Raw genomic sequence first — 25,522 nt, 5'->3', positions numbered from 1 at the left:
GGGGGCGGCCCGCTCGGCGGCGGGGGGAGGAGAGGAAGCTTGCTCCGCGCTTGGACAGGTCTCTGTGTTGCCCTGTATCTTGCCCATGTTGCCTACCTGAAGCTCTGGCGCTGGGACTACACGTACAACATGGCGGCCAACGTGGCTTGCGGGGCCGTGTCGAACGTGCTCTGGACTTGGTTTAGTTGGGACCGGTACCGCAAGAGCAGGCGGGCGTGGGCCATCTGGCCCGGCATTGTGGTCGCCTGGGTGCTGGTGGCTATGAGTATGGAGCTGTTGGACTTTGCGCCCATCTGGAGCAGTGTGGATGCCCATAGTCTGTGGCATTTGGGGACCATTGCACCGACCGTGTTGTGGTATAAGTGAGTGATCTCCCTTGCTAGATCGGTAGGACCATAAGAGTGGGACGGATTTGCTGACACCCATGGATCGTCTAGCTTCCTTGTCAAGGACGCCTTGGACGATATCGCTGCTAGTGAACGACTCAAAGCATGAGCTTCCCGGCGGGACCTGCTGGGACAAAGAAGTTGGCTGGGGGTATAATTTAAGAGAGGTGTCATTCCTAGCATCTTGTTCATGCATGGGTAGCTATGAGGCTTGAATTTGATATAAGCATGGAGTTCGGTCATGGCTGTGGTTTGAAAATCAGCAATTGAGTTACCTTCTTCGAGAGCCATTTGTGTCTTGAAGCCCGACAGTTCTATCCGTTGGACATACCGAGCGACTTCCACCAATCCCTCACCGGCACATTGATCCCTTTGTCGTGAAAGCGGCTTCGTAATCACGAGGGGTGGTAAGATACTACACAGCTAACTAGTGCCCTGATACTTGACCTACACTCTATATCCCCTTAAAGTGCCTGCCTATCATTAGAGGAGAAGTGTATCCTAGGGGCATTGACTCCTACCTAGTGCCTTAGTAAGTAGCTTCTTTATATATTCGGACTGCAATGGATATCAGTAGTATACTTGTCATACGGCCCATGATGCTAGCACCGATACCGTGATTTTGCCAACACAGCTTGCCCGATTCATGTTTACACAAGACAAGTTACCAGGACTTCCTCGAGCTTTTCAAATAGCTACCTAGGTACTTCTTCCTTGAGCCAGCAACAACAGCCCCCCAATGCATTCATTCAACAAGCTGTCCAGATTAAGAGCGCTCCGTTTCATTTATCCCGGTCTACTTCCCTTGTGTGATGACATTTCACAGGCTGCCTTCCACTGCAAGCTTGCCGCTTTACCTACATTACTCGGGACTGCCATACCTAGTAAGGTACAATACATTCATTCTCATCGGTAAGTATCCGTAAGGTGTTCTGTTGGCATGGGAGAGGAAGGACGGGATTGTTGCACAGACTCCCGTCCGTCGGGGGAGACGCTATCCTGCACCGGTCAAAGGGTGATCAAGCAATGGTATGTCGGTATTGTAGATATAGCCTCTATTAGGACATGACGAGGGTTGATAGCCAGGACAAGCTGAAGTGGCTCATAGAATCCTGAGACACCAAGTCGTCGGTATTAGGCAAGTTAGGTATCAAGATCATCAACTTCATGTGCTTCGAAAGTCCGAATACTCGGATCCTGGCAGAAGTCCATGTCTCAGTCACGGCTTGGGTACTTGGAATGGGCGCGACATCTGTTAGTGTAGGTCGATAGTATCTTGTATGTAAAAATCATCCTCTCTACTACCGCTCTTAACAGGACTTCCATTGGAAGGTTGTCCTGCGAATTCCATTCAACGCCCGGCAGGTCCATCCGCCCCACGACTCGGACCTCAAGCTTCCAAACGCCAGATACATTCACAAGCAAACGCCGGGTGATTGCTAAGATACCACCGCGCCGACTCGCCGTAGATCACTACCTTAGTTGCTCACGTCCACCAAGAGGAGGCGAGCGTATCGCCCAGGAAGTGTCGCTTGCCTCAGTAGGCTACTAGTAGCTGGGCTGCCCAGGGTTTCATGCATTGGGTTTAAAGTCATCACAACCTCACACACGACACACGCCGACTCGGAGCATGCCTTCGTCAACTGGAAGAAAGCGACGTTCTTCAGTTAGCCACTTGGCGGCGTAGCGTAAGCAGGTGTGGTTAAGTCATTGCATCTGATTGTTGGACTGAAAGGCTTTTCATTCTGGTACGGGTAGTACGGTAGTGAGCTGACGAGCAGGAGCTCGAGGCAGGAATGGGTGGCCGAGCCGAGCGGAAGTAATACACCTCACGACTGGTAGATAGATGATACCTTCCTTACCTGAGTTAGCCACGTAGACAACAAAGAGCCATCTGCAACCGAGCTTCTGAACTAAAATGTTCAATCAGTTCCGTTATCCAAAGGAGAAGCGACAAGAGCTCACGAGGGGTATCCGTAGTCCAGTACGTTACTTGTATTGTACATATTCGTGCATCCACGCGAGCCATGGAGTCGGGAACGGGCTTGGCGGCTGGTCCCTGGCATCCCGCTGTGGATCGAGCGATGGCCTGACCAATCACAGCGTAGCTTGCGCATCTTGGAGCGCAGCTCTGGATGAGGTGGCCTCAACTTTTTGGCTGTGTAATCCCCACTTACGAGCTGATGGTGATGATCGAGGGCTCAGCCTTGAGACTCCCGCCTGCTTCATCCAGTTCTCAATTGGTGTCACTTTGCTCCTGCGTTGGACTTCGTTTATTCGTACACTTGCAACATTATCGATTGATGATCTGGTAGCCCAAATTTGCCCGGCAGACCCAGGCCCGCGACGTGGAACCTTGAAGCGCTTTCGGGGTCAGCGCGCTTACGCAGCTCCCGAGAGGCAAGATGCCTGCGAAGTCGAGGTTTACGAGGCTAGACGCCTTCACAAAGACAGTAGAAGATGCGAGAATCAGGACAACATCCGGTGGCATTGTCACGATAGTGTCGCTGATCGTCGTTCTCTTTCTCTCATGGGGAGAATGGGCCGATTACCGGAGAGTAGTCGTACATCCAGAGCTGGTCGTGGACAAAGCGAGAGGTACCGTTGCACCGGGTGCTTTCAAGTAGTATGGGATGGTGGGCGCTGACTGTTTGGGTGTTTTCACCAGGCGAGCGGATGGAGATCCATCTCAACATAACGTTTCCCCGGGTGCCCTGCGAGCTACTCACCCTCGATGTCATGGATGTCTCGGGAGAGCAGCAACACGGCGTTCAGCACGGTGTGACAAAGACTAGGCTGCGGCCGGTGAGCGAAGGTGGTGGCGACATTGACAGCAAGGCGTTGGCCCTGTGAGTTGAGCTCTCTTACTCGGCTGACCAGGCATCTGTGGGACTAATAGGCTGGAAAGACATGCGGCAGAGGAGGCGGCCTCTCATCTTGACCCATCATACTGCGGGCCTTGCTACGGCGCCAACCCGCCAACTACTGCCCAGAAGCCTGGATGCTGCAACACTTGCGACGAGGTCAGGGATGCATACGCGCAGCAGGCATGGGCCTTCGGTAGGGGTGAAGGCATCGAGCAGTGCGAGCGGGAACACTACGGCCAGCGGCTCGACGAGCAAAGGAAGGAAGGCTGCCGCATCGAGGGAGGACTGCGCGTGAACAAGGTCATTGGCAACTTTCACATTGCCCCTGGCAGAAGCTTCAGCAACGGCAACATGCACGTGCACGACCTGAAGAACTACTGGGACACGCCCGTCAAGCACACCTTTACCCATACGATTCACCATTTACGGTTCGGCCCGCAGCTGCCTGAGAGCCTGCACAGTAAGCTGGGCAACAAGAACTTGCCGTGGACCAACCACCACCTGAACCCGCTGGACGACACACACCAAGAGACGGACGACGTCAATTACAACTACATGTACTTCATCAAGATTGTCCCAACCTCGTATCTCCCCCTTGGCTGGGAGAAGTCGTGGGCCGGTTTTAGGGAGGAGCACCATGCCGAGCTCGGCTCGTTCGGAGCCCTGTCCGACGGCAGCCTCGAGACACACCAGTACTCAGTGACGAGCCACAAGCGGTCTCTCGCCGGTGGAGACGACAGTGCGGAGGGCCACAAGGAGCGCCTGCACTCCAAGGGTGGCATCCCGGGCGTCTTCTTTTCTTATGTAAGCTTCTCCCCGTTCCCATACCCTGCAGCCACTTCTCTGACTCGTGACGCGAAGGATATTTCTCCTATGAGAGTTATCAATAGGGAGGAAAGAGCCAAGTCGTTCCTGGGATTCGTGGCTGGCCTATGTGCCATCATTGGTGGCACCCTGACTGTTGCGGCGGCGGTTGACCGGGCCCTGTTCGAGGGCAGCGCCAGGCTCAAGAAGCTGAGATCAAAGGAGCTCTGAGGGGATGAATATTCACCAGGTGGGGTTTTGGCAGTCACACGAATCCTGTGCTTTCTTCGGTGTTTCTATTATCTGCTATCGCTGTGCGGGTGTCTTGATTTTGGCCAAGTTCTTTCCGGCCACTTGTATATAGTTATAGTGTCTTGGATGCATAGGAGAGGAGTTAACGGCTAGTTGGGAAAATGGACATTGTATCCTTTCTGCTTTCCGTACAGAGTGCAAGGCCGTGGCCAAGGACCGGCCGCTACACCAAGTGTGCTAGCTGTGGACTTGGTACTTCGTATAGACCTCTAAATCTTTCTCTCTCTTCTATAGTATCACGACTTTTTTAGCACCGTTCTAGCCATCGAAGGACTAGAGGCCAACACTACCGGCCTCGGTATGGGCGCTACCATCTTCCAAGCCGTTGCCATACCTTTGATACCTATTCCAAGTCTCGCAATAACCTTTCAGCTCCTGTGTCTCAAAATGGAGGGATCATGAGTGGTCGTTGGCCAATGAAGTAATTACTTCCGAGTCTCTAGACTCTTGTACGTACACCAATGGTGATATTGAAGAAACCAGACAAGCTGGAGGTTAATGCCAGACATGAAAAGCAATCCACGCAATGTTCTATAGGGCCTCCATCATCCCAATTGGACGTTATGCCCGAAGGAGGTAATTTATGATCCATTGCAGTGTACTTAGTACTCCGTACAAGTAGAACTACATACAGTAAATAAGAGAAATGGAAAATTCCAAAGCAGAGATTTTTTTCGCTTGCATCTTCACCTGGGGGTTTACTGGCCCGTAACCCCTGGCCACTCCTGCAGCTTTGAAATAACCTGCACATGCAGGTCCCAGATCGGTGATTCTCCGACGTGGAGAACCCTGCCCTGGATCCTGATGGCTGTTCGTCCCCCATCTCTGATTGCGCCACTGGCTTACTCTGCATTTTGCAATGACCCAAACGGATCACAATGCGCTCAAGTAGCACAAGAGCGGCGTGGATGGAATCAGCAATCAGGGAACAAGAAGCGCGGATTGGAAGCGGGTTAAGATTCAACATGTCCTGTACTGTACCACTCAAAAGCTGAAACCAAGAAGCCGGTGGTAGTCTGTCTAAATGTCTGGCCGACGATTGGCCGGTACTTGTCCCAATCGTTAAATAAGGGCAATAGTGTTGGAGCACCCAGAAATCAGGGTCCTGTGCGTTGACTCCGTTCAAACAACGAAAATCTCTCTGCTTGCTACGCTGAAAGCTGAGATTCTTATAGGATGTACTCCGTAGAGTTTGCGGTGAAGCGCCCGCCTGGAAAGCCAGAACCATCCATACCTACGAAGTAGACATATTGATTTCTTCGTTTTCGTCTTCAGGATCGGTTGAGCACCTGCCCATCACGGCGGCCGATCAAGATGCTAATAACGGAGGCCGGGACATTGGCCGAGGCGATCTGGGCTCGGCCACTTCGGCTCGCTTCGGTTAGGAAAGCTTAACTTGCAATTGCTTCCAGACCGGCCGGCAGGTAAGTATAATCCACATCTCTGCTGTTAGCTAAAGGCACCTATTGTTTCTTGGGGAGTCATGCAGGGGAATCATTGCTGGAGTCAGTGGAGTGCAGTCTCGGCGTAACTAACACCGTACTTACATTGGCACTTCCGTCAACGTGACATCGTCAGTGAAAGGCTTGCACCGCCCAAGGCGGAGCTTGCAGTCGACGAGAACGTGAGCAGACCGAATTAGTGTACCCGTGGCATACAAAGTAACTCCCTAACCCCGTAACTGTATGTACACAGATTACCTATTCAAAGTGTGTTTGGCGTTGTGGCGATGGTCGAGAAGAACTCGTCGATCGATTGGTCAGATAAACGTTCTGGAAAGGCAACAAAGATTGACCTCCTGCACCCCATATTTTCACTGCTAAAATTGTGTCCAAGTGGCTGGAATTACGATGCACCACCGTTATGCCCGTCTGCCGCTGCTTCCATGTTTGGACATCAACGAATTTTGAGGAAACGCTAGCCTATTCGGGCTTAACTTCGACTTTTTAACCATGCAGTCGCTCGGACGTTTAGCCAGTTTGGGTAGTGGATTGAGCGCCATGCATGGGCTGGGAGCGTTTTATTAGTGGATGTATGGGGCCCATGGGCCCTTGGCCCCGTAGTGCCAACCTGACAGTGCCTTACGTTACCCAAGGTTATCCTCTCCCCGTTCGCGGGTTGCTTCAGTGTTTCTCCCCCTTCCTTCCGCGTACTCGGCCCAACGTGACACTCCTCCGGCTTCTTGTCTTTCGTTCTGATGTTTGTCGTTCTTGAACTCGCATCAGTCAATCTGACTCTTGACTGTTCGTCAATGACGCTCGCTCATATTGACAACAAGCCGCTCGCTCCTCCCGTCCACTCGCTGTGCGCCGCGTTTTCTTAGCTGTGGTCTATAAATCAATCAGTTGTCTCTTGAGACGCCGCCCCCGTGACAAACCCGGCTCTGACCTTGAAACTCACTATCTCGCCCGCGGCCCCTCGGAAAATCGATAGCGTTTCGAATCAAATCAGGATCCCTAGAACATTCGCCTATTTCCTCCATCGCTTCGCTGCTTCTACGCGACAGTTATCCCGGCAGTTCGACATTGCCGTTGTACATCCTCGCCTATCGCTTGGTCGATCCGCCTCGTCAAAGCCACATACCACGTCTTTTGCAAGTTTGTGGCCAGAGTTGACCTCATACTTCATGCGCGGACGCCGTTCTCCCTCACCAATTGCCGTTGAAGGTATTGCCTCCACATCACTCCAGACGTCCTTTCACCGGCGTCCAGGGTTCGTATATGTGGAAACCCCTTCGCTCCGGCGCCTCTCGTATACAGGACGGCCTCGTGATATCTAAGCTGCTCTGCGACGCGTGCGCATAGTACCTTGCACTCGACATCACAAACTTCACAATGTCCAATCCAAAGCCGGGGCCCGTCTTTCTGGACCTCAGATCCAAATCGCAAACCTCCGTTTCCCGACCACTGCGATCACCTCGTCTTCATATCGCCGGCGAAGCTCCTCCCGAACTCTCCCCTCTCGATGCATTTGCCCTACAGAGTAGGCTGCTCGCCAAGCAGCTGGAGGAAAGCGCAAAGCAGGGAAGACGAATGAGCCGGCTGCCGCCGTTGAATGACGACAGCCCCTTAATCGTTCAGGCCAGATCTGAGTACTTCCGTTCTCTCTCGCAGGACTCAGTTTCAGACGATGGTGACGCTGGCGCGCACCAAAATATGGGTCTTGGCTTGAAGACCCAGGTGGATGACAACATCGACAACCGGCCCAGGTCGATGCACCCCCGCCTGAGCAACATTCCTCCCACTCCCGACGACTCTATCCCGGTTCCGGCGGTACCAAACATGGATTCGTTCAAGGGAAGGCAGCCGAGTGACGCAGGCGACGGTGAGCTCTTCTTCAGCTTGGGTGCACGCAGGGAACGGTCCCCATCGCCGATGGAGCAGGTCAATGATCCCAGCGACAAGCAGGCATGGGGGAGGTCACCAACCCAGGACAGCCTACCTCAGCAGTCACCGGTGCCCAGCTCTATTATGGCCGGTTCTCCCGAGAGAACCAACAAGAACTCGTTTGATGCTGCGGCACTTGTCCCTCCTCGACCGATCTTTGCCAAACGCTCCTCCAGTCTAATGTCTTCGGATGAGGAGGCTACCAGTGCGTTGAGCATCTCGATGCATTCTCAGGGTTCTCGAAAGTTTTCTGCCAGTAGCGGTGTCCTGTCTCCCAGTTTCGCTCCGTACCAACGATCGCCTTCCGTCGCTTCAGATGCCTCTGGACTGCCTCGGCCGCAGTTCAACTTCTCTAGACCGTTGAGCAGGGCAGGCACCCCGAGTTTTGATTCGCCGGCGCGACAGGCGTCATCCGATAGCCATGGGCCCTTCATGCTCGCTGATGACCCTGCTTGCACGCCTACTAGCATGGGGAGCGAAGGGTTCCAGGAGCAGACAGTCGACGATGGCACGTCCCCTGCTCCGTCATATATCTACTCGAAGTTCTCTTTACCACGCGGCAAGCCCTTACAAAGAAATTCAATCATCCTACTTAATGAATGGCTTAACCCATCTCCCTCGGTGGAAGACGTTCCCCTCGCCCAGACGAGGACGAACCAAACTTATCCCATGGCTGGGCAACCTCCACCGTCCCCACCGACCCGGCCATCTAGCGCCTCTGAGAGCCGTTCATTTGGAGGCCTTATTTCACGGCCATCGCAGGAGCGGAGTAAGCTCAGCACCGAAGTCTTCCGCCCTGCCCAGCAGCCCTCTCCAAACCCGAGCAGACCATCGACGGACGATGCTCGTGTCTCTGAGGATAGAGAAAGGGTGCGATCTCTGGTGTCCCCTCTTCGCGGGACTGCCACTGGCACGTCATCTGCGTCTACGGCAACTAGCGACTCCGCCAGCACGATCAAGGCAGGGCTGCCACAACATTCCTCAGTGCCTGCTATGTCAGACCTCTCGGCAGAGGAGCATGTTAGCAAGGCTATTGCCCTGCACGAGAGCGGCTCTCTCCAGGAATCGACGTGGCACTTACGACACGCTGCCAAGAAGGGGCATCCTACCGGGATGCTGCTCTACGCCCTTGCCTGCCGTCATGGCTGGGGGATGCGCCCGAACCCGCGAGAAGGGGTCGAATGGCTTCGGAAAGCTGCGGATTCCGCCAGTTTGGAGATGGCAGACGATGAAGAACAGGCCAAGGAAGGCAAGGCCGTTGATGTTGCTGAGCGTAAGACGCGTAAGGCGCAGTTCGCACTCAGCATCTACGAGCTCGGCGTGAGCCATATGAATGGCTGGGGCATTGAACAAGACAAGGCTCTCGCATTGCGATGCTTTGAGATTGCTGCATGTAAGCTGAAAATCTCTTGATTCTTCTCAAGCTTATACTGATTCATCTGTGAAGCCTGGGGCGACGTTGATGCCCTCGCTGAGGCGGGTTTTTGCTATGCTCAGGGTATCGGGTGCAAGAAGGACCTCAAAAAGAGCGCCAAATACTATCGCCAAGCCGAGGCTAAAGGCATGAGCATGGTCGGCAACAGCTGGTACGGGCTATATTCCTCCGCCTTGTGATGTTATCGCGGAAAGCTGACTCTTTCCAAGGATTCACAAGTCAAAATATGACGACGATCCGAAGGAATCCGATAAGACTCCCCGTTCCAAGTCCAGGTCGAGAAAAAGCATCTTCAGCCGGAAGACTCATCAATGAAGGGACGGCAGCCCTCTTCATAGACCCTCTTCTGGCACATCCCACGTCTTCACGATTATGACAACTGCATCGACATGATATCATCGTACATACCCCTTTGGCTTTTGTTTTCTTTCTGCTTACTTTTCCCCTTCTACCTTTTCCCTCGAAGGTTTTTGGAGTCGGCGGCTTGGTGATGCGTGGCGTTCTCTCTTGAGTTTGGGAACGGGGGACGGGGTACCAACGTTTGGTCTTCACGCATCACATTCACCGACTTCCATCTCACATTGCGCGTGTCTTTTGGCGCATTATCTCTTCGTTTCTCTTCGCCATATATTCCCAAACCAAACTTTATTCTTCCCTTCCTCTTCTTACTTCGTTTTCTCTTGTGTTACCTTGTTCCGGGGAGATATAGCTGCGGAAGAGGCAATAAGTCCTGTATTTGCACACTAATCTTTCATGCTTCCGGGGATCCTTGGCCAGTAGCTTATTCAAGTATATCATCCACGGCACTTGCTGTAAAGAGCAGGCAAGCCGTTGCTTTGATGGCAGGTTTATTTTTTGTAAACGGAAACCTTCAATGTACATATTCGAGATTTTGAAGCCCAATTGGGTTGAAAATACGGAGCTGCTCCGCAACTTGGAAGTGTTGAGCGGAGGCTGTCTGGCCTGGGTGAGGAAAGGATTAGGAATGAAGATACTTTGTTTCATAAGCGTTGAGACCGCGGCCTACCTGGGAGCGGTAACACGTTGAGATGAATTGAATTTGCGATTTGCAATCGAAGACGGGCCGCCAGCATGTTCTCTGAGACCGTTAATCTGAGGCGTCAAAAGGGCTCAGGACGCCGTTAAGACAAACATCTGGCAAGTAGTCCGCAAGCCCACTTTGCTGAAGCAATCGATCAACAGAATAGCCATGGAGAAATGATATGTCACTTATGGGCTGCCTATGAGCCCGCCGCTTCATGACCCGGCTATTGTACGTGAACTCGTTTGCCCCGACTTATTCCAGCTTCCAGCTATGTGTCCACCTCCATCTTGTCATCGCTCTCTTCCGTGAGCTCCAGCACGCTCACATATTTACCAATCTCTTCCTTGCGAATTATCTTCTCGTTGAGGACAGCAGTAGTGCCCTTAGGGAAAGCGTAACTCCCAAGCTTCTGGGTACGCTCGTTGGGCCTGATGTAGTTGCGCATGAGCGTCGTCTTTTCTGGCGTGATGACAGCCACGTCGACGTTGCTACCAGACCCGAGATCGTTCCAAATGCCCGCCTCGATGGCGTCGGCGCACAGCTTGACCGCGTCGTCGCGCGTCAGCTGCGCCCTCCACTGCGTCTCAAAGACGGACATGGCCGCAAGCGAGCCGGACCCCATCGTCACGTAGGGAAGCTTGTCGGTCGACCCGTGCGCGTGCACCGTGAACAGGTGCGTGCCCGTCGGGTCCACGCCGGCCACCACCAGGTACGCACCCACGTAGCCCTGGTACCGGAACAGGTGCTGCTTGAGCATCGTCATGCACGTCACCACGCGCGGCTTGCGGCCCGTCGAAAGCGAGTGCAGCTCCAGCTGCGAGCTGATGAGGGCGGTGGTGAACTCGGTGTCGGCCGCCGTGCCGGCGCCTGCGCACCAGATGTTGGGCGCAATGTAGTGCAGCTTTTCGCAGTTCTTGTCGGCTACGATGGGGCCTGAGGTTGCTCGTGTGTCCGCGGCGATCTGTTTGAGGGGGGAGAACGGTTAGAATTCAGTCACGGGCCGTGCTCCCGAAGGGCTGCTGCTGCTGTTGCCGTCATGCTTTCGGAATTTACATGGGCTTGGGACTCACCACGACACCGCCATCGTATATGCACCCTACGATCGTTGTTCCTGTGCTCGTTGCCTTGGGCAGCGGCACGCCCCGAGCATGTAGCGCCGCATTGCGGTTGTAATTGGAAAAGTCGAAGCCCGGCATTATGTGTAACCTATCGCGTCTGAGCTGATCTGTCGATGATAGGATTTAGGAACTGGTTAGGGTGCAGTTGCGGTAGGTGTTCAGTCTTGCCCAAGGCCTTGGGCGATGCAAGTGGTGCAGTTCGGTGGTCGTTGCTGGTGGAAGTTGGTAACGTTAGGTCGGCCGGGAGCTGATGACGAGGCTAGAGCTGCCTTCCTGCGCTGCACTCAACGCCTGGCGAACAGGGCGGCCAAGCTTCTTTGGGGAGCCGGTTAAGACACGCTGGGGTGGTGCTGCCTGGCTCCACGCTAACGTTCAACTTTGTAATTTCAATGTACTGTACGGAGTACTGTAATCTGTGTAATTCCAGAGTGCGCGGCGACTCGCGATGGCCCAAGCTCTCTCCACACGTGAAGGAAGCTAGCCAGAAAAGGCAGCAGCGATGCCAGTGAATTGTTGACGGGGATTTCTTTCAAATCGACATCGCAGTCGCGACAAGCAGACAGAAAATTCGAGGGTCGCTACCTATCTGCTCTGTTGAGCTACGTCGGGAAGGCACACCATTACGAGCACTTAAACGAAACACAAGACGAAATTCCACTGCTTCGTGTTCAAAGAACGAAGAGGAAGCCCGACCTAGTTTGTATCGGAAGCTTGCTGGCCAGAATCCATCAACAAATCCTCGAGGCTGCAAGAGTGGAGCGACGCTTGCACGACGGACTTCCTACTGAAACCTTGCACTGCTTCCTTTGCTGTTACCAGCACATGCGCATGGGAGTATCCGACTTCTGAAACCAAGTCCTATCTCAAGGGCGGCGGTGTTTCTGACACCATGGCTTTCAGCTTTGGAAGCGTCAACAACGCCATGATGGGCACTTCCGCTGGCGGCACGGGAGGAGTGACGCAGGGCCCCGACCTTGAAGCTATCCACACAGAGGTTTGATCCTACCTTTATAGAGACTTGCCGACCGTTTTGCGACTTGTTGCTGATACCATGATTAACAGGGTCTCGGGTTCCTCTCTATTGCTGGTGAATCGAAAGTCCAGTTGACCTCAAAATGGTCTCCTCCACCCGCTCCTACCGCGTCGCTTATGAGTATCGCCTCTCGCAAAGGTCTAGTCGCCGCCGCGAGCCCTGATGCGGTTCACATTGCTTCAACTGAGTCGGTACGGAAGGCATTCCAGAACGAGAAAACCGGCGAGAGCGAAGTGCGGCCGTTTGATCCCCAGGTCAAACTTCCACTTCCGATTCGAATCTCACAACTCGCCTTTACGGCCGACGAACAATACCTTGTCCTCTCGGCAGAGACAGGCGGTGGACTCGCGGTATACGATGTCCAAGCCCTTGTCCAAGGGAGTACACAATCTGCTTTTGAGCTCAGCACAAACGGGGAGACTTTGCGGGCCCTGGTTCCCAATCCGATGCCTGAAATGGGTGCATTTTGTGCCATAGTCACGAACAACGGAAACCTCTTCATGGCGAACTTGGCTGAACGGAAGCTTTTTTCGGGTCCCAATGGGCCAGTGCTGCGCTCGCAGGTCAGTTGCGCCGCTTGGAGCACCAAAGGCAAGCAGCTGGTTGCCGGCATGGCGGATGGGTCTGTCTACCAGATGACACCAGACGGGGTAGAAAAGGGCCACATCCCCAAACCGCCGAACCTGGGCGACTATCACGGTAGGCAATGTCTAGACGCTTTTCACTCTCACACTCTATGCTGACATGACGGCAGTCGCCTCGCTGACATGGCTTGAAAACCATGTTTTCCTTACTGCTCATAGCCCAACGAACAGCCAAGATCCGTCCGTCTTCCACATCATCACTCGGCAACAGCCGGCTGGCGGAACACCCACATTCACCTTTCAAAAGCTTAGCGACCCAGTCGAGCCCTTTCTGTCTGACAAGGTTCCCCACCACACAGTCCTCAGGCTCAAGGACTTCCCTCCAAACCTCCAGGATCTCCTTTTAGTCTCGTCGACCGCCACTGAGAATGTTGGCTTGCTGTCGCGGTCGAAGACGCCCTTGGCAAGCGACAAACCAGCAGAAGCAATCACCAACGTCTTTACTACGACAGAGTTGGCCGATGACTCTAGGCGCGCGCAGCTGCCGATGAGCGAGGATTTGACTGATACGTATCCCATTGGAACTGCACTCGACCTGTCCAGTAAAGAAAAGGTGTATAAGCCAATCCCAACTGATGAGATAGAGCTCTCGCCCGGTCCATTGCCGGGCTTGTGGGTGCTGAATAACGAGGGTGTCTTGTCTGCATGGTGGGTGGTCTACAATGAATCGATCCGTTCAGGGACGACTTACCCGGGAATCGCGGCCGGCGATACCGCTGCGCCAGCTTTCTCCGCTGCAGCGCCATCGGCCTCAGGCTCTACCGCCTTTGGCTCTCCCGCTAGTACAGCCCCGACGTTTGGATCACCGTCCACTGTGGCTCCCGCTTTTGGGGGGCCATCAGCCCTTGGAGCAAAGCCGTCCCCTTGGTCAACGTCCGCAGGTGCGTCTACAACCCCAGCTTTCGGCTCAAGCTCTTTTGGCAGCAACTCGCCAGCTGCTGCACCAGCTGCACCGGCGTTCGGAAAGTCTTCATTTGGATCCCCTCAAGCCGCGCCTGCTTTTGGCCAATCTTCGTCCCTAGGGCTAGGCAGTAGGGCGTCCCCTTGGGCCACCGGATCAACAAACACTGCTACGCCGGCATTCGGGCAATCGGGGTTTTCTGCTGCACAGCCAAGCCCTGGTAAGGTGTTTGGCAGCGCCGCCAGCACCGCCCCAACTTCCGGCGGATTCGCGAGCTTCGCCGGCAAAGGAGGTTTCAGTGCCCTCAGCGGTGCTTCGACCGGATCTAGCATCTTCGGGTCGAAGCCCAGTAGTGGCTTTGCATCAAAGGCACCAGAGGTCTCGATGAGTACTGATACCGCCTTTCCTCCTCCAAGTGAGAAGAAGGATAAGCCGACCTTCGGGTCCTCTTCTTTTGTTCTTGGAACAACGTTCAAACCAGACACCTCTACGGTCCAGGCTGATGAAAAGCAGAGAGACGATGGCGGCAAGTCTCTGTTTGGAAGCGGATTTGGCCTTCGTCTTGATGAAGCCGCCGCACAGCCAGCTGTGCCCGAGTCCAAAGAGGAGGACATGGAGAGCACCACACCGCCACCACCAGAGGAAAAGCCCAAGTCGATCTTTGCCGCCGAGTCTACTACACCAACCACTACCCCGGCTCCGCAGAGGTTCGACTTCAAGACCGCAACTCCTGCGGGCGGTTCCAGCATATTCGGTTCTAAACCTGCTGCGTCTGGTGGATTCTCTAACATCTTTGGCACTCCAAAGACTGCCTCAAGTGAAGTTCCCAAAAAGGAGCCGGTATCCTCGATTTTCGGCACTCCAAAGATTAAGCTGGAAGAGGATGAGAATAAGGAAAACATCTCAAGGATCCCTGAGGCGCCTCTCGCGCCCGAGGCCACCAGTAAGGCGGTCTTCCATCTGAGTTCATCATCATCAGGATCAGAATACTCACCAGAGATAGTCTCCAAGGCACCTGTAAAAACAGAGGAACCTTTGCCACCTGCCGTCCCGAACGAACCCGTCCCTCCGAAGAAGGACGAGCCGATATCCCCCGGTGAAGCACCAGGCCCGCTTGCATCCCCGCCCCTGCCCCAGGAAAAGGAGACGAAGGCAGCTGTTAAGGAAGAACCGGAAAGTTTGCCTGCTGTGCCCGATAGCGCTGGTGAAGAAAGTGTCTCTGAGGAGGGTCAAGAGAACGAGGAGGGCGATGAGGGCGATGAGGATGAGGAAGGTGATCAGGGTGAGGAGAGTGAAGGAGCATCGGAAGCCGCCAGTGAAGGGAGCGGCGTTGATGTCGCTAAGGACCTCAACCAAACAACTGGACTTGGAGGAGGCCGCACCCCCTGGTTCACCCCTCACAGCTCTTTTGAAGGCATGGCGGGAAGCACCTTCTCGACTATCTCCCGCTCTGAGGCTGATCAGCCACGCCCGTTGTTCGGTGAAATCAAACAAGCGCCTCCTCTTCTCGCGAAGCCGGTGCCGCAAAGTCCACGTTCGCCTAGTCCGATGCGTCGTGCTCCTCGGCGGAGCAGTGCCCTCAGACCTAGCGAAGCGCCTCGGTCTTTCAGCGCTCCGGGGGTAGCGTCACAGCTCCTAGGTCGGAAGCCATTACCTACACAGTCAAGTTTAGGATTCGCAACCGGACAACGAGCCACGCCTTCGGTTGACCCTAACGTACAAGCGCAACGGAAGCAGGCAGCCAAGATCCAGGCTGAGGAGCATGTACTGGTTGATCCAGAAGACGAAGGAATCCAGCAGATCTTACAATCAGAGATCGAGCCGTCCTTGCGGATACACGAATTTCTTGCCACAGATTCGAAGCTAGAGGTGTTAGAGACGTCCGATCGTGAGGGAGTACCGGCAGCCTGCGAGACGTTATGGAGAGATATCAATCGGATGATCGACAGACTCGGCCTCAACTCACGCTCACTGCAGTCTTTTATCCTTGGGCATACGACGCAATTCGCAGAGGGCGGACGGCAACTTGAGGATCTTGAGGACTCGAGCGATTGGGTGCTGGTAGAGGCGGAGGATCTTGGCACTCTAATAGACGTGGAATTGATGAATCGACTAGAAAAGGGACGCATACAAGACGTTGAGGGAACCATTGCCGCGATCCAGAGTCTATCGAAAGACCTTGCGAAACTCCGCGCCAAGGAAGAAGACATGCGCAAGATAATCAACTTACACGTCGACCCAGATCAGATTTCGGCAGCCAAGCTACTTCCCCTCAGTGCTGAACAGACAGCACAGCAAAACGAGCTACGCAGGTCTTACGCGAGCTTCCTGAGCTTGCTCGGCGAGGCCGAAAATGCCTTGACGGTGCTCAAGGCCAAGATGGCCTCTGTTGCCGGCGCGTCGGGTAAGGCGTCCGTTCCCACCGTCGAAGCCGTCATTCGTACTATCAACAAGATGACGAGCATGGCGGAGAAGCGCAGCGGGGACATTGATGTGCTCGAGAACCAGATGCGTCGCTTGCGGCTGGGATCGGTGGGTCACAACGGTGGCACTCCTGGGCGTGATAGCGTTGGGCCCCGTGAGGGCTCGCCGTTCGCCGGAACGCCTACTCCCCAGAGGAACAGGCGGTCGGTCATTATGACGCCTGACCAGCATAAGAGGGACTCGCTCTCCAGGGGCCAGGGCACCCCTGGCACGTCGCCCAGGAAAAAGATGAGCATGTATACCGAGGAGGAGAAGAGAGCGGTCCGCACTAAGGAGGCTAAGAGGAAGGCGACGCTGCAGATGCTGAGGACGAGTCTGCAGCGCGCGGGACCCAATGTTGCCAGGTTGAGGGATGACGATTGAACGGGGAAAGGGTTAGGAGAGAAGCATGGATTTCGGCAGGGAGTATGGATTATTGCTGGGTAGGATAGCCCAGAATGTATGCCTACATCTTCCAGTGTATGATTGGTACTGAGAATTTCTTGTTCACCGATGAGGGTTCTGGGCCTGCGGAATCAGTAAGCTAAGACGGGTGCAGTAAGTTGCATAAGTAAACTGCTAAATTATCGAGCACACGCTCATAGCATATCCGTATCTGAGACACCATTCACTGCTCGTAGACTTGAACTCCCAATATAACCAAGACTCGCCTATTCAAGTCAAATCTGACACGGTCTTGCAGCCCCTGTTGACATCTTTACGACCTCGTCTCTCTACGCTCATACAGTGCAATCTAACGTACAATCCATGCAGCATGAGATGACTCTTGAACCACAGGGAAAAACCAAACTCTCATTGTCCCATAATCTGAGCGAAAATCTGAGTTCCATTCTCAGTTGAGTGCCAACACCAAAACACCACTCAAATGGACCCATGCTTTCACTACCCCAGCCAAAAACATATAAACAAGCGTACATTCAGATTCAAGCACCAGCCAGATGTTAGCGTGCTTTCCGTTCCATTAATCCTAACGGAGCGCATGCCCTGATTCCTCGCGCTCAATCATCGTCCCACTCGTCCCCGCCTCTCACACCGCTGACGCCGCTCGGCACGCCCCTCGCGTCGCTATAGGACTGCTTCTTGGTCGAATCCGGTGGGGGCGGGGGCGGAGCATCCAGGTCTTCGTCCTCGTCGAGCGCCCTGGCCAGCTCATCCGGATCGCGCATCTTGGCGTCCGGGTCCACTACGGCGTCTGTCACGCCATGCTCCTCGTCGTCGAGGGGCGACTGCCCGTGCCGCCCCACCTCCTCGTCATGGTCAAACATGCCCTCGTCGGCGCTGATTGAGATGCCGCGCGATCCCCACTTGGCGCGCGGCGCGCGGCCGTTGCCATTACCGCCAATTCCACTGCCAGCGCGACGGCCACCTAGTGCTGGCGCGCTCTCCTCGTCCTCGTCAATCCCGGCGTCCTGGGCGAGGTGCTTGCTCCCAAAGATGCGGCTCAGCAGCCAGCCGCGGCGCAAATCGTCTGCGTCGACGACGCCGCCGTTGCGCAGCTTGACGCGCTGGCGGGTCCAGTAGACCCAGGCGAAATCGAGGTAGAGGGCTGTCTGGATGACGCCAAAGATGACGGACACCGGGTTCGGCGGCCTCATGTTGGTGTCGAGCTCGCCCACGATCCAGTTGATCAGGTAAAGCCCGCGGTAGGACCCCAGGAAGACGATGTACAGGGAGGTGATGACGGTCGGGACCGTGGTCTGGCGGAGGAGGAGGAGCTGGGGGAGCACGCAGACTGATTCGAGGATTTTGGAGAAGACTATGAGCCACTGACGGGGCGGGTGGTGTGGTTAGCATTGTGAGTAGAAAGGGGGAGGGGAAAGGCTATGGAGAGCTGTACCTCTTGGAAGCCCCATTCCTCGCTGCTTTCAAAGATGAGCATGACGAAGGGGGAGAGAATCAGCGACCCGGCCAGAAGGGCGGCGCTCATCTTCCATGCCACCTCGCGTTCGCGCGTGCGGGGATAGACGTAGCGCATGATGGCGATTGTGTAGAAGGACGAGAGCAAATAGAAGACCTTAAAGAAGTAATTCCATGGCCATGATTCTTGAAAGAGGTCTGTGTAGCGCGTGATGAAGACGAGGGCGTAGAAGAGCTGCGTTAGAAGGGACACGCCTGTGGGAATATCGAGCGTTAGTAATCCTGGCGATGCTCTCTCATTTTAAAACGAAAATGAAGAGGGAAGCTCTGCTGGAACAAACCTTCAGCGCTTCGATTCCGGTGGATAGAGAAGATGAGGATGCATTTGGCCGTGATATGCGACAGGTCGGCCGCTATCCTGAAGAACTATAGCTGCTATCAGCTGCGCTGCACAATATCAACGATAGCCATGGTCGACAAACAGTCCAACTCATTTTGTCTTTCTCGCAAGCCAAGTGCAGAAGGTAAACTCGAGAGCAGTTGGTCGGTCAGGCCGCACAGGGAGAAGGAATGCTGCTATGATTGCATCACTCGGGGTGCCACCGGCGTCGGACAAAGTTGGCGACTTGAAACACGAATACGTCTGGGTGGAGATGCGAGAGTTCAGCAAGCGTTGGCGCGTGAGGAGGGTGTTTAGGCACCAAGAAGCGGTCCAAAGAAGTCTGGAGGACAACGGGTCTGAATGGTCAGTGTTTCGAGCAGGAGCTGGACAGCGCAGGTCGAGGTCGACCTGGTGGACGGGGAGGCAGGGGCGTTGCGTGTGCATTCAGCCTTCTTGTCAAGCCGAAGGGTTAGGGTACGCTCCCTCCGCAGCTTTTCTGCTTGGCATTGTCCCCACATTGAAACCCAAACAGGCCCCGCGGGCCAAGTAAGTGGGGCACAGTGCCGATCCCTGTCAGCGTGCTGCGAGTAGGTCTGAATGCATTGTCGCGTCCCGCAGCTCCAAAAGTCCAGAAGCGCGTTGAACCTCCAAAGCCGGAAATGTATCCGTAGTGCATGACCCTTGTTGCTGAGGGAATCACTATGCCGCAGCAACATCCAGAGTGTTAGTATCTTATTGACGAGATCATTAGGATAGGGAGTGATGGCGACCAGTATGTCTGCATTCCCAATAGGATTGAATTATTTATTGACCCTTATGCTGATTGACACGATGCAGGACAAGAGCGCATGCGAGACCGCATGCGCGGGGCAGGGTGAGCCGCTTCACAACACCACGTTTTGGAATTCTCTCAAATTGATACCAGATCAGGACACACCATGTAGGGGACGTTGATTTTGGTTTCATCATCCCCGTCGCGGACGAGCCGGCAAATGAACCCGAAGATCCCTCAGCCATCGAGTCATCACTACCATCACTGCCATCACCCCCACCGCCAGCTCCTGTCCCGACGACAACACGACCGACGCCAAACACATCCGCGAAACGAAAACACCTCTATCGCGATGCATCCCGAATGAGCCCTCCTCCAGCACATCCAGTCGCAATGCCCGACACGCGCACCAAACGCGCCTCAGAACAAGCCACCCTCCGAAGACCATCGCCAGAGCAAGCAGAAGACGAGGACGAGCCCATGGAAGAGGCTCCGCCCCTGCCCGTACCAGCCCAAGAGCAGCCGCAATCCCGCCATGCGACCCGCGGCCCGCTATCGAGCGTAATCTCCGCCACAAAGCGCCTCTCGATCGAGCCCACGTCCTCCTCCTCTCCGCCTTCACGCAGGGGAAGATCCAGAAGAGTCCCACCTCCACCACAACACCAGCAGCACCAACATGAGCCGCAACTACAAGAAGAAGAAGTGGCCGAGAGCCCCGCCGATGCCCCCGGCAGCGGCAGGCGCAGGCCAGTAGCCGTGAGCGCCGGCACCCCTGTCGTCGGGTCCAGCGCCCTCCTGCAGAAGGTGTTAGAAGACCTGGACGGCGACAGCACGCAGCAGGCCATGATGGACGGGATGCCCAGTTCGTCGCCCACCGAGAGGAGGGTCGCGACGAGGAGCGCGGCGAGGAGGAGGTCTGCTGAGGTGTCGTCTGCGGGCTTGGCTGGACTGTCGGGAAGAGGGACTAGGAGCAGTGCAAGGTTGTCGGGGGGGAGTGGTAGTAGCGCGGTTGAGGGCGACGGGGAGACGACGTCGCTGGGAGTAGTGGAGGAGGCGGAAGAGGAGGGGGTTGATGGGTTGGTTGCTCAGCTTGGTGGTGGTCAAGCGCCGGTGCAAGAAGAGGAGGCCGACGGGGAGCAAGAGGAGGCGCAAGAGGTGGGCGACAAAGAGGCTGCTCAGCGATTGGGCAGGGGACGCTCTCGTCGAAATCAGCCGGTCGGCTCACCCGAGCTGAACTCGGGGCTCACGGTGGGATCGCCGACTCTCAAACGGCGCCGGAGGAGAGAGCCCGCTAGTCCTGCGCAACAGCAACAGCCCGCGAAGAGACCAAGAAGGAGTAAATCGCCACCTAAACCTCAGCCTCAACCCCAGCCTCAACCCCAGCCTCGGGAGAAGCCAAAGCCAAAGCCAAAGCCAAAGCCAAAGTCAGGAACGAAGAAGCAGGCCAAGGCGAAGCGCAAACCACCCAACGAGGAAGGTGCGGAAGAAGGAGAGTCCTGGTCAGTACCGGTGACTGTCCAGCGTTTTACCAAACAGCCGCGCGGTGGTGATGAGGCCAATGGCGAGGACGGACAAGACGCCGAGATCCCGTTTGCGAACCGTGGCGGAGTGAATGCGGTGGACGTCCTCTCCAAACTGTGTGAGGAGCTTGTAGAAGCCTACATGGCCAAGTTGGAGGAGCGGGCAAGGGCAGCTGAGGACGCGGCAACCCGGAGGGAACAAAAAACGATGTACCGAGCACTAGAGGCTTTTCAGGAAGAGCTGAGGACCCGATTGTTGGAGCATGTAAGTGCCAGCATTTTCCCGGGCTTATTGTTCCGTTTTGAGCACTAACGCAGGTTCTAGACCATTGCCCTGGATACACTGCATGCTCTGCGTAAGAGAGTGCGAGCAGCGCAAAAAGAGAAGCTTGCTTTGCGAGATGAAATACTGCGGGTTCGTGCCGAGAGAGATCAGGTGGCACTACGGATGGACGCCATTCGGATCAGGCATGAAGCTGAGAGTGTGGAAGCTCTGGTGAGTCTTAACTGTTAACTTTTCCTCCTACTTGCTTGCCCGTGCTGACCAGCGGCAGCGTCACATATCACTCTCATCAGCCATGCATGACATTGATCTCGCGGTTGAAAAAGGGCAGGCTGCGCCTGAATTGTCCACACCGGAGCGAAAGAAGGCAGATTTGGCCAACCTGGAGCTGCTGATAAGCCGCGTGGCAGATCAAGCATGCTCCAGGAGTGACGGGGGAGGGGCACTGAGGCAGATCAAAGAGTTCAACGCCTTCTTGGAGCGGGCGGCAGCTGCTCTAGAAGGACGGTAGCCTTACCCAAGTCTTGTGGAGAGCATGAATGAAATGTGCACCCCCAGTGGCAGCCCGGTATCTGTGATGACACCTTGAATCGTATTCTGTACAGTACATATTGGTACAGGATGATGACAACTGCAGCTCCCCGAAATCGCATCATTCCGGCTTCGGCCCAGACCACGGCCCTACCCCAACGGCCGACTTGATCTTGTCAAACAGCGTTTCTTCCCCTTTCTGCTTGCGAGCTTCCCTCTCCTTGGCTCGCTCCTGCCACAGGCCTTGTAACTTCATCGCCATTTCGGCCTTGGCCTTGTAGTCGGCTCTCAGTGCTGCCTCTTCGGCCTCGCGCTCCTCCACCGGCAGCTTCTCCAGCTTCTCCTTCCAGGCGGCCACCGTAGCAGCGCTCGGCTCGAGCGGATCCCTGGCATCCCCAGCAGCAGCAGCAGCCGCACCACCCGGCTTAAGATTACTCGTATTATTATTCTCAAAAAGCGGCTTGAAAACAGGCGGCTCCCTTCCCTCCTCCTTAGCCCTATCAATCTCCCTCTGCTGCGCCAGAACCCGCTGATACAGCTCATCAGCACGCATCTGTATATCCTCATCAACCTCTGGATCCCGGCCCGCAACACTCAAATAGCCCAGGGCCTTGAGCAAACGACTCTGGGCGTTGTAGCAGCGCTCAAAGCGCTGCACCTCGTCGCGGCACATGGTCATGCGCGCCCGCAGCGACCCGGACTTCATGCACTCGCTCCACTCGACCTGCTCCTCAGCGCAGTTCTCGAGCGCCGCCCGCCCGATGGCCGCCCGCCGCTCCTTGTACGCCTCGAGCACGTCCGTCAGCTTCTCGCTGTCCGATTTTGTCTCGGCCTCGACCGACGCCAGCGGGCGGTATGTTTTCCATAGGTGCGCGTACCGCCCGTCTTGGAACAGCGATTCGCGCGGGACGGGGGGTGTTTGTTGTTCTGGTTGTTGTTGCTGCTGTTGTGTCGGTGATTGATGCGGTTGTTGTGATTGTGATGGTTGCTGCGCGTCTGTGGTGCTGGTAGTGGTGTACTTGACCGGAGACTCCCTTTCGAGAAACTCGCGCAGCTTTGGGTCGAGACGGCGGAGCGGGTCTGAGTCGTTGCTGCTCGAGCCAAACCAGCCGTCAAACCACCCCATTGTATCCAATTTGTCTTGCGTCAGCTGCGGTATTCAATTGCGCTCGTCTTTGAACATCAACTTGTCGCGATCGAGGCGGCTCTGGATGCTCGTTGTCGATGGACTGGAAGCTTGATGAGGTTCTAGAATTTAGGCGGGGTCCCGCGGCAGAAACCGGTAGCTAACGCAAGTTGTCTCGTGTTCCCGTGTACAATAGCTAAGGTAACCCAAGTATCGCGACATCTGCGACCTTGACTTCGGGTTCATAGATTCCATGGCAGCATTTCTAAGATCACACCACTCGATCGGCCTCGCAATGTCTTGCCAGCCACGGGGATCACATCACCTGCGCTAAAAACTACCATGGAGACATGGACCATAAATACGTATCTCCCCGTCCATGGGGTGTCCGTCCATGGGGTGTCCGTCCAAGTGCGCAGACATCATAATTGAATCACCATCACAAAGGGCTCACAACACTTCAAAACCATCAGTTAAATTCTGCATCTCGGACACTTAGTTGGTAACCCTGAGGCAGGTGAATAAACTATACACCATAAACTTTCATACTCCCATACCAGATCAGAAGCCAACCATGATCCTCTTTGAAACGACCGAATCAGTGATCGAAGTCCTCTGGGACATCGCGCTGGCCTTCTTTGTCGTCCGCCTCGCCCTTCTCTACGCCGTGCTCACCTTTGGGTCGGTCCTGACCGTGGAGCTCCTCCTGCACCGCCTCCCTCCCACAAGTGCTCTCTCCGTTGCTGCCCCTGACAAGGGCCGCCTGCTGCTGCCGTTCCTCTTACTGACCGTCTCAACCATATGGGCGCGCTTCCTCGTCGCGCACTTCCAGGTGCCGCGCAATGTGCCATTCCGCCTGGCGGTGGGCGTCACGGCCGCCGCGCTGGGCATGATTGGGGAGAGCCTGGTGCGGTTGGTGCTGTATGAGGGCGGGTGGTGGAGTGTAGGGGAATGGATGAGGGTTGGCTGGAAAGTCTGGGCCCCCATGATGATGGCGTTCGCAGTCATGCCAGCGGTGCAGATGGCCTTTGAGAAGGGTTGGGAGGCCGTTGAGGAGGAGGTGGAGGAGCTGAGGCATAGGCATGCGAAGAAGAGTATTAGGGATGCTGTGTAAGTTGTTCCATGTATGAATAGGAGTTGTTCGCGGGCGTGCAAGATGATGCTGATGAACGATACCCTACCCTAGCCCGTCTGTTAGCGTTTCGGAGAAGAAGAGGAGAGAAGCCGAGGCCGAGGCCGAGACTGTAAGCCATGACAGTCGATCCGACCAATACCGAGTGGAATGAGGCCGAGGATCGATATCTATGAAGATACCCTCATGGGATTTCATGGAGAGGGGCGCTCGTTTCCGACTCCAGCTGTCAACTTTCCTAGTACGTTATTCTGATAATCGGATTACAGGAGAACGCGTCGAGGAGCCCGGCGCATCAGAGCCAAAAATGAGATTTCCTTCAGGGAATTCGGAGCTTCAGGTTCTGATCCTGGTTACGCTCGTGATATTGAGGGTCTAGTGACAGGGACAAGTCAGTGTGAGGTTAAAGTTTTGCATCCGAGCGCGGGTATCATATGTCAATTAAGGTTGCATATCCCCAAAGGCGATCTTCACCTTGCCAAGGGAGAGCCACCCCATCTAGATGATTGACGTGGGATCCAAGATTCTGATAGATGGATTGGTTGACGGAGAATTTTCGCCTGATGGACTGTTCCTGCCATCCAACTTCCTGGCCACCTGCCTGAACAGTACCTGGGCTACATTCCACGCGACATAAGGGAAGGTACCGCACTCCCGTGCCTGCCTCGAGCCCTTCATTGACATGCAGCGATGCACGCACTACCGCGTAGTAGTACCGGCAGGCCAAGGACGGGCCTGTCCCCAACTAAAGGTCCGGGTCTAAGGTAGCGTCGATTCTGGATGGAAGCTGCACATCTTTCGAACGTCATTCGACCATCGATTACCGGAGTACGCTCTGACTGCAATCCTGCTCCACCAAAATCATCCAGAAGGGACGGCAATGTCGCTATCATGGCTGTTCAGATACGCTCTGCCGCTGGCGGGAGGGGCAAAATGAATGCAGCCTTTATTACGGAATGCAAGCACAATGGGGGAGGTTATCTTCCAATATCGTGATATTAAGAGGCTGCATATCCGGATGTTCGGCGGCAGCGCGGTTGAACTTCTCCCGCCGAGCTCCATCTATATCACCATCTATATCAAACCAGTGCTATCACGTTTGTGCTTCCTCTCTAGCGACAACCAGCAATGTCCTGGCGCGCGCGTGCTGTTCCGGACACATGGCCGGCTTCTCCTCTCCTTCGAAGCTGCTTCCATTGACATTCCCGGGCCGGCCAACCTGGAAGTGGCAGTCCGGCTAAAGGTCGCGCGATATTGGCTTCCCTTTGCCTCAGGACGATGCGATAACCGTGTACTGCACGTCCTCTGATATCTTGGAGGAGCCGGCACATCCGCCCTCCTGTGATCATGTCGAGTGCTCGCTGGATCTCCCATCCAATGCTCTGCAAAAGGGTCTGAGGCTGGCGTGCCGAGCCTACCGGAAACGGCCGGTTTCTGCATTCTTCGCATTAGTACGCGGTCGAGCCGTGGAAGGGTTTTAAAAGCTTTCGAGCAGGCCTCTCCG

The 25,522-nt window shown here is 55.2% G+C and overlaps 9 protein-coding genes across 9 annotated transcripts in view; 6 read left to right on the top strand and 3 right to left on the bottom strand.

Annotated features, from left to right (window-relative positions):
* The window catches only part of N656DRAFT_765308 (Per1-like protein), a gene marked incomplete at both ends in the record, with an annotated part of 1,040 nt that extends 545 nt beyond the window's left edge, over positions 1–495 (top strand). Inside the window, 2 exons of the mRNA XM_064813398.1 lie at positions 59–362; positions 438–495. Coding sequence (XP_064673892.1) covers positions 59–362; positions 438–495 — 362 coding nt within the window. The remainder of the gene's footprint in view (positions 1–58; positions 363–437) is intronic.
* Positions 496–2,548: 2,053 nt separating this feature from the next.
* Positions 2,549–4,570, top strand: N656DRAFT_745223 (DUF1692-domain-containing protein). Its single transcript, XM_064812895.1, has 4 exons — positions 2,549–2,984; positions 3,055–3,235; positions 3,295–4,057; positions 4,115–4,570. Exons 1-4 carry the CDS (start codon positions 2,792–2,794, stop codon positions 4,286–4,288), a joined length of 1,311 nt encoding a protein of 436 aa, XP_064673891.1. The 5' UTR covers positions 2,549–2,791; the 3' UTR covers positions 4,289–4,570.
* Positions 4,571–7,203: 2,633 nt separating this feature from the next.
* On the top strand, positions 7,204–9,369 carry N656DRAFT_765306 (uncharacterized protein; the record flags this gene model as incomplete). Its single annotated transcript, XM_064813397.1, has 2 exons — positions 7,204–9,148; positions 9,203–9,369. The coding sequence occupies 2 exons, from the start codon at positions 7,204–7,206 to the stop codon at positions 9,367–9,369; spliced, it is 2,112 nt and encodes a 703-aa protein (XP_064673890.1).
* Positions 9,370–10,503: 1,134 nt separating this feature from the next.
* N656DRAFT_834229 (proteasome subunit beta type 7 precursor) lies at positions 10,504–11,710 on the bottom strand (the record flags this gene model as incomplete). The annotated part of the gene is made up of 2 exons (XM_064818714.1): positions 11,306–11,710; positions 10,504–11,196 (listed from the first exon to the last, which is right to left on the bottom strand). The coding sequence occupies exons 1-2, from the start codon at positions 11,429–11,431 to the stop codon at positions 10,504–10,506; spliced, it is 819 nt and encodes a 272-aa protein (XP_064673889.1). The 5' UTR covers positions 11,432–11,710.
* Positions 11,711–11,879: 169 nt separating this feature from the next.
* Positions 11,880–16,974, top strand: N656DRAFT_774546 (uncharacterized protein). Its single transcript, XM_064814291.1, has 4 exons — positions 11,880–12,347; positions 12,416–13,085; positions 13,141–14,874; positions 14,935–16,974. Exons 1-4 carry the CDS (start codon positions 12,243–12,245, stop codon positions 16,776–16,778), a joined length of 4,353 nt encoding a protein of 1,450 aa, XP_064673888.1. The 5' UTR covers positions 11,880–12,242; the 3' UTR covers positions 16,779–16,974.
* N656DRAFT_774545 (uncharacterized protein) lies at positions 16,962–19,115 on the bottom strand. Its single transcript, XM_064814290.1, has 4 exons — positions 18,755–19,115; positions 18,614–18,698; positions 18,253–18,527; positions 16,962–18,181 (listed from the first exon to the last, which is right to left on the bottom strand). The coding sequence occupies exons 1-4, from the start codon at positions 18,764–18,766 to the stop codon at positions 17,414–17,416; spliced, it is 1,140 nt and encodes a 379-aa protein (XP_064673887.1). The 5' UTR covers positions 18,767–19,115; the 3' UTR covers positions 16,962–17,413.
* Positions 19,116–19,535: 420 nt separating this feature from the next.
* N656DRAFT_774544 (uncharacterized protein) lies at positions 19,536–21,873 on the top strand. Its single transcript, XM_064814289.1, has 3 exons — positions 19,536–21,211; positions 21,272–21,442; positions 21,501–21,873. The coding sequence occupies exons 1-3, from the start codon at positions 19,820–19,822 to the stop codon at positions 21,738–21,740; spliced, it is 1,803 nt and encodes a 600-aa protein (XP_064673886.1). The 5' UTR covers positions 19,536–19,819; the 3' UTR covers positions 21,741–21,873.
* On the bottom strand, positions 21,746–23,143 carry N656DRAFT_774542 (uncharacterized protein). Its single transcript, XM_064814288.1, has one exon. It carries the CDS (start codon positions 22,884–22,886, stop codon positions 21,882–21,884), a length of 1,005 nt encoding a protein of 334 aa, XP_064673885.1. The 5' UTR covers positions 22,887–23,143; the 3' UTR covers positions 21,746–21,881.
* On the top strand, positions 23,083–24,095 carry N656DRAFT_237970 (uncharacterized protein). Its single transcript, XM_064808976.1, has 2 exons — positions 23,083–23,297; positions 23,360–24,095. Exon 2 carries the CDS (start codon positions 23,461–23,463, stop codon positions 23,998–24,000), a length of 540 nt encoding a protein of 179 aa, XP_064673884.1. The 5' UTR covers positions 23,083–23,297; positions 23,360–23,460; the 3' UTR covers positions 24,001–24,095.
* The last annotated feature ends 1,427 nt before the right edge of the window (positions 24,096–25,522 follow it).

The sequence above is a fragment of the Canariomyces notabilis genome (assembly GCF_033297395.1).
Source record: "Canariomyces notabilis strain CBS 508.74 unplaced genomic scaffold N656scaffold_2, whole genome shotgun sequence".
NCBI lineage: Eukaryota > Fungi > Ascomycota > Sordariomycetes > Sordariales > Chaetomiaceae > Canariomyces > Canariomyces notabilis.
This window is presented reverse-complemented; position numbering and strand designations above follow the sequence as displayed.